Below are 13,609 nucleotides of genomic sequence, written 5' to 3'. Positions count from 1 at the left end.
TATTATTGATATTGATTTCTCCTCAATATTTTCCAAAGAAATTTTGACTGATTTTCACACCATTTTCACTTCCACTGTCAAGACAAAACTGGTTATAAAAGGAGACTCTCAGAATGGGTCTTACTTTTGTTAACTAATTGAAACTAAAACTCATTTTAAAATCAGATAATTCAGAGTCAGTTGTTTATTGTCTATAGTTACATAATAATCAAGTTTTTAATATCTATTTTTCTATCTGCTAACCTTTTATCAAAAATGATTGATAAAACCAATACATTCACAAATATATCGTTTTCATTGTTCAGCAATGAGCTATGAGGAAAGAGATTGATCTTTTGTTACTTTATCATTTTCACCCCCTCTCAGACCATTCCTGAACAACATTCTTTGGCTAATATCACATTTTCATGTCTCCTGCCATTTTATCCCTTGATTTCCATATTTACCCATTCAAAATATGCAATTAAAATCCTTAATTATGTGCCTCTCAAAATTATACTTACCCACCAGTAAACAGATTTCAGTAAACAGATTCAACAGATTTCTCTATTTTTCCCATATTCTCATGATTTTCAAATTGAAAAAGGATGGATATAGGTATTAATAAAACTGCAGTGAGGGTGTTTAACCAAGCAAATTGAAGTGGTTTTAGTCTTAATGGGATATAGATGTCTCATTGAGTGATGATTCCTGATTATCCAAAATGAATGACCAGTTCACATAGCTCCATACCAAATAATTCTAATACTGCATCTAAGATATCTCCCTGATAATGTACTGGGAGTATCTGCTGTAAAAATACACCAATTGTTTACTTTCCAAGATGGAGCCATTGCCAAATATTTTGATAAATTCATAAGCAATAAAGCAAATGTTTACACAGTTTACACAGTTTATGCATGAAATAAATGAATTTGAAACTAATATTTTTGGAGTATTTTCACCAAGAAAAACTTTAAGGCAATTATTTGTTTTAACAGGACCTTGTTCAATATTACCCTGGACATCCATCACCCATGAGACCATTTTAAAATAATCCTAGGCACTAGCATGTGGAGTAAGAATCCTACATATTTCTGAGTACAATTACTGGGGTGGGAATAAGCCCTGGAACTGATACTCTCATTTGTTTTTTATTCCTCTCTGGTGGTTTCTATATGTTTTGAGATCTTGCTCAATGAGCTAATTTGGTATTTTCAATGGATTTCCTAAGAGCTGAGGCATCAGAGTCAACACAACATCCATGTTAAAGGTGGAACTAGAACCAGCAGCCAATGGGATAGTAGGCAGACTTTTTAGACACCTAAATAATCGGGATGCCCATGGTATTTCTACCAAAATTTCCTTTTCTTTTCTCCTTCTTTGAAGTTCTCCTTTATGGAGCTGGAGGCGGACTTTAATCAAGTATAGGACTTTCTAATCAATTACTTGTCCATATTGAATTGCTTCTGAGCAGTTTTACTCTTTACATGATATGTATTTGCAAGTAAATATCTATTAGGAGGGGCATTCAATTGTTTTATCCCCAACTCTTTGTAATTCAATTGCAATCAATGTTGAAGTAGGTACATTTTGTAATAATTCACTGATTTTATTGTTTGTACAGCCAGCCAATTTTTATTCACTGACATCATCTTCATATATTTTCTTCTTTAAGTTACATTAGGAAAAGGTATTTAATTATATTGGAAGAAAGCCAACCAACCTAAATTATATTGGATAATTCTCATCATATATGAGCTTTCATTCCATGAGCAAAGGTGTAGAACACAGATGAATGTCTGGACAACACACATGTTCTACATTTCATGCATGCACACTGTGAGTATTGCTGCTTAAGTTTTCTTTGGTTAGTTTACTTTTTAGTTTTTCTTGCTAGTTAAGCTACACAAATAATGAACTTTTCCAAGTAAGGGCATCACATTTCTTGTGAGAAAATCTCTTCCTTATGAGATTCCAATGAGTTGAGTGGATTGTCTTCCTTCTACTAGATGTTTGCAGCTTATATTATTATTGAAGGGAAAGAAAAACTCATGTTTTTTTTCAATTTCTGGGCCATAAGAGGTGTTCTTATTTGGGCAAATCAGCAATGCTCTAATGTATGATACCAGTTTTGACTTGGAAATAGTCATTGAGAAAAATAGTGGTCCACCTTTCCCAACAAATAATTTTGATCAACTTTGCCTGAGGCTTTGTTTTTTATTATGCTGTACCAACCCTGAAGGTGACTAAGTTGAGACTCCCCTTTGCAAATGTCACAGATAAATTGCTCTCGGGCAGTCTGCTCTCAAATTGAGATGGAGGAATGATTTTTAGGCAGCCCTGATGATCTCTTCATCACCATACATGCTGCCACTACCACAAGATACATGTTCCCGTTGAGCAAATTTCTTATGGCACTCCATCAGAGAGGGTGGAAGGGTGATCCAATTTTCAGACAGTTATTAGCTAATTTTGAATTCACAAATGAACCAGTATGCCTTATGTTTGGTGGCAGTCTGTGCACCAACAGGCCTCAATGGTGTCACAGGGTTGGGACATAGGGATCCAGGTCTCATCAAATAACTATATACCTCAAAATAAACTCTGCGTTTAATTACAAGATATATGTGTGTAAAATAATGTTACAATTTGCAAAGTACAAGCTACTGAGGCGCATGGTGAAGAATTGTTCATGCCATGGTGCCACTGAGGCTCATGGTCCCTTCCTGGAGTAACAGTAGAACATAAGGTTCAGAATAGTCTGTCTGTGTCCTCTGTAACATTATATTAAGTATAAGAGAGATTGGCCAAGTGATCTTCTATGAGCAATAGGGCAAAGAAGGAATGAGGTCAATGTGCCAAATCAACTCATGGAAGAGCAGAAGAGAATGGGAGAGTGGAGCCTTGTGGTTCAAGTATCCTCAAGGAAGCGCAGCAACTTTTCCCTGATGATTAAAGAAAGGGTATTATAGTCTCCCTAGAGAGATTCACCTGCATGGGAAAGGGCTTGATACACTCACAGCAGCCTGAGCTTATTAAGCAATTCTGAGGGTAGCTATTGGTAATTGCTCCAATTATGGAATGGATATTTCCCTCTAACTAACTTTACAAATCTGGTGAAGTAATGAATTTAATTTTGTAAAAAGCAAAACTTTTATACTTTCCTTAAAACCGTTTCAAAATATAGCTAAATTAAGCGTACGTAATATCATATAACAAGTTAATAGGAACATAATAGTTGCCAGCCAAGACTGCTGGGACACGCAAAATCAAATGTAACTTAGTCCATATAAAATAAAGATTGCTTTATAGAAAATTGCATCTAAATGTTAAATTCTCTACAAGTGTGACAAGTGTTATTGATACCATTTATTATATATCTTGTTGAAAAAATTAAAGAAGTTCAAAAGGAAACTTTTCAATGAGTACTAATGGGTAAAAGAATTGTTTAGCAAAAATAGGATTCATTAAGGGAAGATTGAAAGATACCAGATAAAAGTAGATTCCAGAAACTGGAAACCAAAATCTAGGTCAGAGGAATCATACCAAGGGGAAGTACTCTTGGTGGACATATTATGATGGCATTAGCCTAATTTGAATGATAGAGAAAGTAGGAGGGATATTAGAAAAGTTCTCGGAATGGAATACAAATAAAAAACCTACCTCAGTGAAACTTTTTAATTTTTTAATCAGTCTCTCTGTACACTAATGCACTTGGTCCAGCGATGTTCCCATGTCTTGATCCCATCTCGAAAACTGATTCCTTCTGACCTGCATAATACCCGTCTACTTTGGCTATTCTTCTTTTGAGGAGATTCTCCGTCTAACGAGGAAAATTTTGAGCTTAAGGAAGAAATAGAAATCTGATGTAGCCAAATCAGGCGAATCAGTTGGGTGTGGTGACAAATTTTATCATAGTTCACATACTTTTGCCATGGCAGAGACACTTGTGTGTGAGTGTGTATTGTCTTGATGAAAGATGACTTCCTTCCTTACCAAACCTGGCCTTTTTTCATGTATCTCTTTCTGCAATTGGTCTGGAAGGTTAGCATAGCATTTTCCAGTAATTAATTGACCAGTGTGAAGAGAATCTTTCAGCAGAATCCCTTTTGCATCTCAGAAAACTAAAGCCATCAACTTTCCAGCAAGCCATGTTGGCTTTGCTTGCTTTCTTTGATGGTGGTGAATCAACATTTTTCCACTACTTTGACAACTGTTCTGTCTCTATGGTATAGTAGTGGACATAAGTTTTATCTGTGGTCACAAACTGGTGCAGAAAATCTTGTTGGTAAAACAGATCAAGCATTATTTGGAAATTTTAACTCTGCTGTATTTGTGATCCTTCATCAAGAGTCCCATCTAGCAGATAATTTTCTCATATCCAGTTCCACTCTTAAAATGTGATATGCCCATTCAGATGACATCTTTACAACTTTAGCGATGTCTTGCACTTTCAATTGGTGATCCTCCATGACCACTTTATGCACTTTTGCAATAATTTCTGGGGTAGTAGTGCATTTTGGCCGACCACTATGCAGATCATCGTCTAACCTGTTCCGACCAAATTTAAACTTGTTTTTCCACTTGACAATGGTAGTGCTCGTATATGAAGGAGCAGAGTCCCCCAGAGTGTTCTGGAAGTCGGTATGGATTTCTTTTGCTTTCACACCTTTCTTTACAAAATATTTCATCACTGCTCGTATATCAATTTTTTCCATCTTCACAAATAACTACATGGGAACAACAGCAGAGAGGCATCTATACCACAGAACTCTTCCCAGAGCACTGACGCATTACGCTTTTACTCATAAAGGATTACCTATTACTATACAGGAAACTCATTGCACTAGCACTGATATCTGATGGTAATTCTGATAACCTTTCTAACCACCCTTGTACTTGCTCAACTTATGTGGGAGTAGGCCAAGACTTAATGAAAGTGTTAGATATGTCTTATGATGAAAATAAGAATCCTATATCCTTTTCTTCATTGAAGCAACCATTCATTATTCAATGCCTAGAGCAACAATCAGGCACATCAATGCTGTTTGCCTTACCTTGCTAAAATGCATCATATCTCTAAGCTGTATTATCCAGGTTTATTATAGAGCATCTCTTTTATACTTAAGGTAAAAAATGACATTGCATCCTGCAAAATTCAAAGTATATTAATTTCATTTTTCTCTAACTTATTCTTAAATTGAAGAGTAGTGCATGAATAAATTAATGATCACTGATAGCACTATATTTTTACTCTAGTAAGACTGATAAAAGATAATAATATAGACATTTATATGATACTGTGAGTGAGAGTAATCTCTTTTCTGCTGTAATGTGGTTAACCGGCATGTAGAGTGAATACAGGAGTGCCCTTCCTTGGGTAAAGAAAATTTGGAGATTGGGGTACACATGAGTATAGGTAATGATAGTTGTCCTAATGCTTCTTTACCCTAATTATTGTTGTTAATGAACTTTAAAATTGCCTCTACATCTGTACTTTCCAAACATTAGGACTCTGAAGCTTCATATGCTGTGCAAATTTATGGTGGTTTCAGTCATAGTTCCTTCATCATCAAAAGAAGATATGGTTAGTGATAAAGGGTGGGATGGATGAATGATTCTTTGCCTTTTAGGAGTGCTCATGATGAATATAGTCATGTTTATTAACAGTTCTTCATGATGCAACATTTTTCAGAGTGTAAAAATCATTTGCTTTGACTGGGATTCGAACCTAGATCCCTCAATATCCGGTTGAGTGCTTTAGCCAGTTAAGCTATCGAGGCGTCCTCTTAAACTTTGAAATTTTGGGGCTTTTAAAGGAACAAGATGTTTTGACAAAATACCATACATACAATATCACAGGCATTCGTAGTCGTGCGCAACGCACACGATTTTTACACTCTGAAAAATGTTGCATTGCAATGCACATTAGCGGATGACTCCGTTAAAAGTTACTGTTATGGCATCTCCTGCCGTTCCTTTGGAAAGTTCTTCATGACTTAAGTGACAATTGAAAACAAGTCCTGATAGGTGGAAAATTTTATTGCACTTTGCAGCGCCTTGAGAAGGGCGGGTAGTTGTCACTCTAAAACCAAATAATTTCCTTCATGGAAAATACTGACAAAAATTGAAATCCATGCAGCAATGTATATCAGCTCAAATAAGTACACTCATAGGGACAAGGAGAAAATTAAAGAATCTAAGAAATGAAACTGAGGATATAGCTCTAAGAAGTTGTGGTCAAGTCATATGAAAGTGCTAGAAGGCCAAGGAAGAGTGGATAGAAAACTACTGAAAGTAATGACTAACATAATATATTGAAGGGAAAGAGTTTATGAACTGATGAAGAAATAACTTAAAGAAAGAACAAAAAAATTCCACAATAGTCGATATTCTTATGGAAAGATACAAGCAGAAGATATTTTGACTTTGGGAAGAGATGAAATTAATGCATTGAAGGGCTCTAATAAAGACTCAAACTACTTGAACATGATTTATTCAAAGAAGAAATCATGATAGAAGAAGACAAATTTGGCCCAGAGATACCGAGAAGGTAATTTGACACAGTGGGAAAGACCTGAAGAGCAACAAGGCACCAAGCAAGGCTTTGGCAGGATAAATGGAGAAATAATCAAGACATTTGGGACCAAAGTCAAGAATACATGGAGCAAACCAATTAAGATTCAGAAAAAACTAGCAGAAAAAATGATACATGTAACACGGCTTTATATGTGACATTCATGAACTTGGAAAAGTGCTTGGAATGGACTGCAGTGACAAGAATAATCCATCACCTCTACAAGTGTCAGGTAACAAACATTGCAATGAAAAATGGAAAGAAAATAGAGACACAAATAAACAAAGGGGTTAGACAAGGAAGCAACTTCTTGCCAGCACTATTCAGTATATACATATATCAGAGACAAATAATCACAAAAATTGCACATCAAAGGGGTCAAGGTGGATAGTGAAGAAATCACATTCTCCAGTTGGCAGATGGCATTGTCGTGGTAGCAGAAACACAAGATGACCTACAAGCAATACTGATTGCAATGGACTTTGGGAAATAATATGAGCACCCAAAAGAAAAAAGTAAAATCCTTGTATTTTGAAGATAGAAACTCAAGGGAGATATCACAATCCGAGGGATGAAATTAGAGCAAGGTAAATTATTCATCTATTTGGGCAGCATAACTTAGGAAGGAAGAAGTCTGATGAACATCAAGCTAAGACTAGCTCAAGCTAAGATGGTGTTGGTGAAGAAGAGGAAACGACTCTGTTCAAAGGTTAAAGTTTCAAATGAGGAAGCAGTTCATCAAAACATTTGTATGGAGCACAGGACTCTATAGATCAGAGAAATAAAGCAATGGAAATGTGGACAAGCAAAGAATACAGGTAGAAACCTTTGAAACACAGTGCTGGAGGAGAGTACTGAAGATTTAATGAGCCTGGGAAATGAGAAATGAGGAGGTATGTAGAAGAGCAGAGAAGGAAAGGACCACATGGATTACTCTATAGCAAAGATGAAATAGATGATTTGGATGCACCTTGAGGCATAATAGAGTCAGAAATGTAATAGAAGGGAAAAGTGAAGGGAATATCCTGTGAGGAAGACCAAGAGAATTGTACATAAGACAAATTAAGGAGGACATAAAAAAGCAAAGCTATTGGGGGTGATGGAATTAGCACTTGCTAGAGAATAATGGAGGGCTATAGTAAACCAATCTTAAGGATGTAGTACTGATGATGATAAGGTACTATGGTCCAAAATATTCCTGATCTTTCCACTTCCCCATTAACCATATTGAATTTTATGCTGATGTTCTGATACTTGTTGTGCAAGAACAGGTGGAGTTATTTTTGGAACAAAAACTCACAAGGGGCATTAATCAAACAGTTCTCCCTTTTGGTCACAGATTTTTAAAACTATATGTTAAACCTCATCATAGAACACATATTACTTTCTCCACAGAGTTGCACCTTACTCCAAAAACAACTACTCTTCCTGCATCATCAAAGTATCATGAAGGATCAGGAGGGAAAGGGTCTCGCAAGAAGGGCTCCAGCGCCCACCAGAAAATACCAGAGCATTCAAGGAGGTCGAGAAAAAAGCAGCAACCCAAGATAAATGGCGCATTGGATGGTGAGGAGTCTGAGGAAGAGAGTGATGAGGATGGGGAAGAGGGGGTGGTATGGGTTGGCAATGAAGCCACTACGCACCCATCTGGTGGCCTCTCGGGTGCCAATAGGGCTGACCCCTCCCGTACTATTGAGACAATAATGGTGGCTACCAGTAGACCCCCATCGTGGGTGATGCAACACAATGGCAATGGAGCAACCACTCCCACATCATCTGCAACACCTGGCCCAAGTCTTCCACTTGCCTGCTGGCTTCCTCTTGTGCCAATGCTTAGTGGCATCCTGAGGTCAGCACAAGCCTGTCACATGCCATGCCTCTGAATGCACTGTTCCTTGCCCCAGGGGGCATAGAAGGTAACAATAATTAAATGAGAGCCTTGTTTTGTTTTTATTCTTGAGGGAATGCTATCAAAGCGTTTATGTAGATGTAAACATTTAAATTTTGTAATAAAAATAACCAAGGAATAGCATTACAAGGTAATAATAAGAATCCTCAAAAGGTGTGGAAATCTTAAAGGATATTGATCCAATTTACAGAGTTTTCCAAATGCTCATTGAATATGCAAAATGGAATTAAGGCTGAAGTTTACTTTGCAATTTTGATCAAGCTTTTAATATATGTTTTTGGAGGGAAAAATTTTTGAAATGGATAAAGTAAATTCATTGGTTTAAAACTACCGATTGGTCATTAGTTTAGTTGCAGAAGATATCTCAGCCTTGCAATTTGATATTTTTCAATGAACTAAAGTGAGTGGCTAGAGAGTACAAAAGAGGAAAAAACCATGTACATAACTTCCTTGGTAACAGGACAATACATTTACAAACCAAAGATTCATATGGGTGTTAGATATTTTAATCAACCAATAAGTCAAAGTTGATACTTGTGTTTTGAGGTAATAAAATAAAACATGCCTTGATATTTTTCCTCTAGGTATATCCTTGGGAAATATTTTCACCAACCTCATACAATTGTTAGTAGATTACTTGGTATTTAAAATCAAATTTATGAAAAATAAAACAAATAAAAGTGCTTCTATCTATCCCTTGTGTACTTGTCCCTTGAATGTAGCATGTGTTCTTGTCTCTTTGTAATACTGCCTACAGCTGTTCGACAAAATGGGCTTATCAAAACATCTTTAGATAGAAATGTGCCCACGATGTATTTGTTACCTCTTTAAGAAAGACTTGAAATTGTATAAAACTGTTGTGAAAGAGGTTCATGTTTGTCAGTTTTTATTTTTGATTTAGTTATTGGCAAGGGAAGCTTTCTGTACATATATCAGTTCTATATGGAGAGTATTGAGAAGTTGAAAAAAATGTTTAATATCAAATAAAATGCGACGTTAATTGCATGTCACTCAAGAGACATGAAAGATATGTGATGTGAAGTTAATCATTCCATAGGGAGCCCAAAAAAGTGAGTTATGCCTCCTCTTTGTCCCCCTTCGGCCATTTTAATGTCAGATAGAGAGACGTGCAAAACTATATATGGAGTGCATTATGGTTTTTGAAATTTTTAAAAAATCTTGGGACAAGATAATGCAGCATATGTTGAAAAATCATCATATGTGTTCTATGACATTATGTAAAATTAATAAAAAAATATTTTATTCCCACTGATTTCTCTGCCCTTTGATTTCCAAATCCATTCAATTAATTGTTACTAAGACAATAATTTTTAAAAGTCGAGATATTATGCTACCAGTTCTGTATGGGCCTAATGTAATATTTAGGAAGGCCCCTGAGAATAGTTGATTTCAGACCCCCTTTGTACCTAAGTAGGAGAACTATGTGTTTGTGAGTGCATGTAGGCCTGATGGTAGATGAGAAAGTTGAGGAAAAAACATTTTGTTTCTGAAAAAAAGATTTAATGCAAAAAAAAATCTTCATTAACTGCAAAAATTGTTTGATTAGAATAATACAAAAATAAGAGATCAAATATTTTGGTGTAAGGGACAAAAAATCACATAGTAATCAGCATTTTGTAAGATATGTGATGATTAAATCACAGCATCAGGAAATAAAATCAATGTGAGGGTAATTACCCCTGTAGTGGCTTGGTGGCATCTATTTGCTTGATTAATTGAAATCTATTGTTTTCGATTGGCATCATCTTTCAGCTTACAATTGTGTCTTTTTATAATTCAATGGTCCCTGAGGCTATGGTTAGTCTCTGGGAGAGATGGATAACTGGGACCTGAACTGATGGGGTTCGGTACACATGGTAGGATTTGGTAAGGTATGATAAAGAGCAGTAGAGGTATAAGTAATTTGAAAGTCCCCGTATTTCCTAAAAATAAGAAGAATAAAAGGTACAATTGTGGACTTGATGCAATGTGAATGTTAGAATCTTCATTCTGATGCATTTGTATGATTTTCAATGCTTTTTCATCATATAAATTTAGTCTTTGATCATCTTATCCTTATTAATAGCACAGAATATAAAGTAATGAGTGATTGCTTGGTTTAAGAAGGGATGAGATATTATGGGCTGAAAAAATATTCATGTTCACTTTTTCCTGTTTCATTTGCACATTTTATTTGTAACCAGCAATGCTTAACTAGGCAACTAATCTTGGCTTCAATTCAAATTGCACCAAAAGAAAAATTAGGGTAAGACACCATAAAATGGATTATGTAAGTAAGTTTACAGAGTATCATAGACCTGCAAACATCTCCCCTCCACCTTAATATAGTTTATCCCTGATGTGATATCTACATGTATTACTGTCTCTCTGGTAACAAAAGCTCAAACTTTTTGAATTATTGAAAAATTTTTAATAATTATTCCGCTTAATTTTTTATGTTATTGTTATTGCTATTCTGCCATTTTCAATGGGTTTTGGATGGATATAGAGGGATCATCACAATGCTTCTCAGTCCATCCAAAAAGATACAACCTAACACTCCTAACAACATTAAATTGTTCTTTAAATCTGAATACTTAATGCCTCCCTTATTTCTGTCCCCCTTGCCTACCCTTTTCCTCCCCCTGCCTAACTCGTCTAATGTCCTCCCCATTTATTGCAGTCATCAACATTCCATCTCTAATCAAAATTCTCTGTATACACTTCTCCTGCCTCCTTTAGACCTCTCTCAACAACCCTCTTTCCTACCCTACCATACCTAGCTCTTATTCATTGGTTTTACTTTCCATCCATTTTACCTTTTCTATCCTTTGCCACACTCACATCTCAAAAGCCTGCATTCTACACCCATCAATTTGCTTTAAATGACCATGGTTCTGCACTATAAAAAATCACACACTGTATCAACATTTATTCTAATATTTTCTTAACATCTTTATTTGATGTCTCTGTCATCAACTCCTTCCCCTTTGTGAAAGCATCTATGCCTAAGGCAAGTCTTCTGCTGATTTACCCATTACTTTGACCATCTTAATCCAAAATATTCCCAAGGTAAGTAAACTGTTTCACCTGCTCTAATTTTTACCCTCCTGTTTCCACTTAGCCTTTTTCCTTCTCATAAACCCATTACCTTTGTTTTTTGCTTTCATTTTCATCCCATACCTATCACACTGGTCTTCTAATGTGCTCAGCAATGATTGTTGTCCCTTGGCTTGGATTACTAAAGATTGATTATCTGCCAACCAAACTAATTTTATGGATTCCTCATTGACTTTCATTCATATTTTTAGGTATTACCTTGTCCCTCTTTCAATTTCCTTTTCATTTCCATTGAAAAGCATGGTTAATAATGGACACCTCTTTCTTATTCTATTTCCTAATCCTGTCCCCAGCCCATCTCCACTCCCCATCCTCCTCTTCCACCTTAGCATTCAAGGATGGATAAGTTACTAGTCTCTCTTATCTACTCCTATCTTCAGTAATATATTCATTAATTCTACTTAATTTACTCCATGGAATGCCTTTTCAAAATCTATGTAGTATACGAATACACCCTGATTGGATTTTATGTTTCTTTCTATTAGTGACCTCATAACGGCTATGGCATCACAAGTACCTCTCCCCTACCTGAACTCAAACTGATCATCCCCTAAGTAATCATTTTTCCTCCACTTAATTATCTTATTGATGATCTGAAGTACCACTTTAACAATGGGTGAATTCAAAGTTATTGTCTTATAGTCATCAAATGTGGTTGTTTTCCCTTTTTTGTGATGGGAATCAACACTGATCTTATGAAATCTTCCAGCCAAGTTCATTAATGCTACAAAATAGCCTATAAAAATTCTTCCTGCCACATTTTCCTTAACGTTAATGTAGTAACAGGGGCATTTTATCAATCCTCAAAGCCTTATTTGATTTAAATTGCCTTATTGCCCTTCTTATTCATCAAGTACTACTGGACCTAATATTTTTCCACCTGCCTCATATTTTCTTTCTATGCCTAAACTTGCTGGCCATATCTGCCATATGGGATACCCTATGTATTCCTATCATTTATCTTGAATCTTTCCAGGGTCAGTTAATAATATTCCTATGATTTAACTTTATCTGTAATAGTATGCATGGATTTTCACTTCATACTTTCTAATGGTTCTTTCACCTTTCTCTAAAGCTCCCCAATTCCTCCCTTCATTTGTAAGCTCTCCATAACCTTGCAGTGTATCTTCCAGCTATACTTCTTTGCCCCAACCATTAAATATCTTTTTGTACTTCCTTATTCTTAGTTCTGTGTTTACATTCTTCCATTTCCTTCTCTCATCTAATCCATGGCTTCCTTATCAATTTTAATCTAAAAATGTTTTTATTTTCCTTAGTAACTTTTGGCATTTCTTTTTTGATATGTTCCCATCTTTCTTCTTCTGTTTCTGTTTCACTCTCCTGATTTATTTGCCTACTGTCAACTTGTACTCATTTCTTTTTCATTCTTGTTATAGCTTCTACATTCCATTTCTGAATTCATCTTCCCTGGTATATCCTCTTGAATCTGATATTGCTCTTAATGCTAAATTATGATCTGAACCCACAAATATTCCTAGAAAACTATGTGAGTTTAAGTTGCTCCCAAATCTGCCTCTAACCATTACATAGTCTTAACTATTACATTTCCAAGTCGCTGGGAATTTTCTACACATACCTATGCCCATTGTGGTGCTTAAACCAAGTGCAGTTCTCCCCACAATCATTCCTTGCTCCTAAACCATAGTACTCTTCTTCATATCCATCCTCACATCATAATATAAGTTTCCTTCAAGAAAAACTTGTAGTTATTTCTACTAATTTATCATGGCCAAGACCAATTCTGGGAGTAGTAAGACCAAGACAGGTGTCAGTTGTAAACTTACCTTTAAAAAATTTTAGGATTACCTTTTAGTCATAATGTGCAGAAATGAAATTGGTGAGTCCAATATGGGAAAGAACAAGACTCCAGGTAGATGAAAACAGGATTTAAATTATATGAAGCCTAAGACTATACTTTAAGTCTACGTATATTAGTTCAATGTTAGTTTTTCTTCAGTGCTGTCTCTTGAATTATGGGAATAGAATGGGAACAAGTCCTA

The 13,609-nt window shown here is 35.7% G+C and overlaps 1 protein-coding gene across 3 annotated transcripts in view; it reads left to right on the top strand.

Annotated features, from left to right (window-relative positions):
• The window catches only part of LOC139693703 (lachesin-like), a 702,929-nt gene extending 693,243 nt beyond the window's left edge, over positions 1-9,686 (top strand). For all 3 annotated transcript variants that reach the window (XM_071591961.1, XM_071591968.1, XM_071591976.1), the window contains one exon: positions 7,955-9,686. In XM_071591961.1, the coding sequence (XP_071448062.1) occupies positions 7,955-8,442 (488 nt within the window). In that variant the 3' untranslated portion in view covers positions 8,443-9,686. The remainder of the gene's footprint in view (positions 1-7,954) is intronic.
• Positions 9,687-13,609: the final 3,923 nt, after the last annotated feature.

Source organism: Hetaerina americana, unplaced genomic scaffold (genome assembly GCF_022747635.1).
Source record: "Hetaerina americana unplaced genomic scaffold, ioHetAmer1.1.p SCAF_1, whole genome shotgun sequence".
NCBI lineage: Eukaryota > Metazoa > Arthropoda > Insecta > Odonata > Calopterygidae > Hetaerina > Hetaerina americana.
The sequence above is the reverse complement of the archived record's forward strand: the minus strand, read 5'-3'. Positions and strand labels throughout refer to the sequence as shown.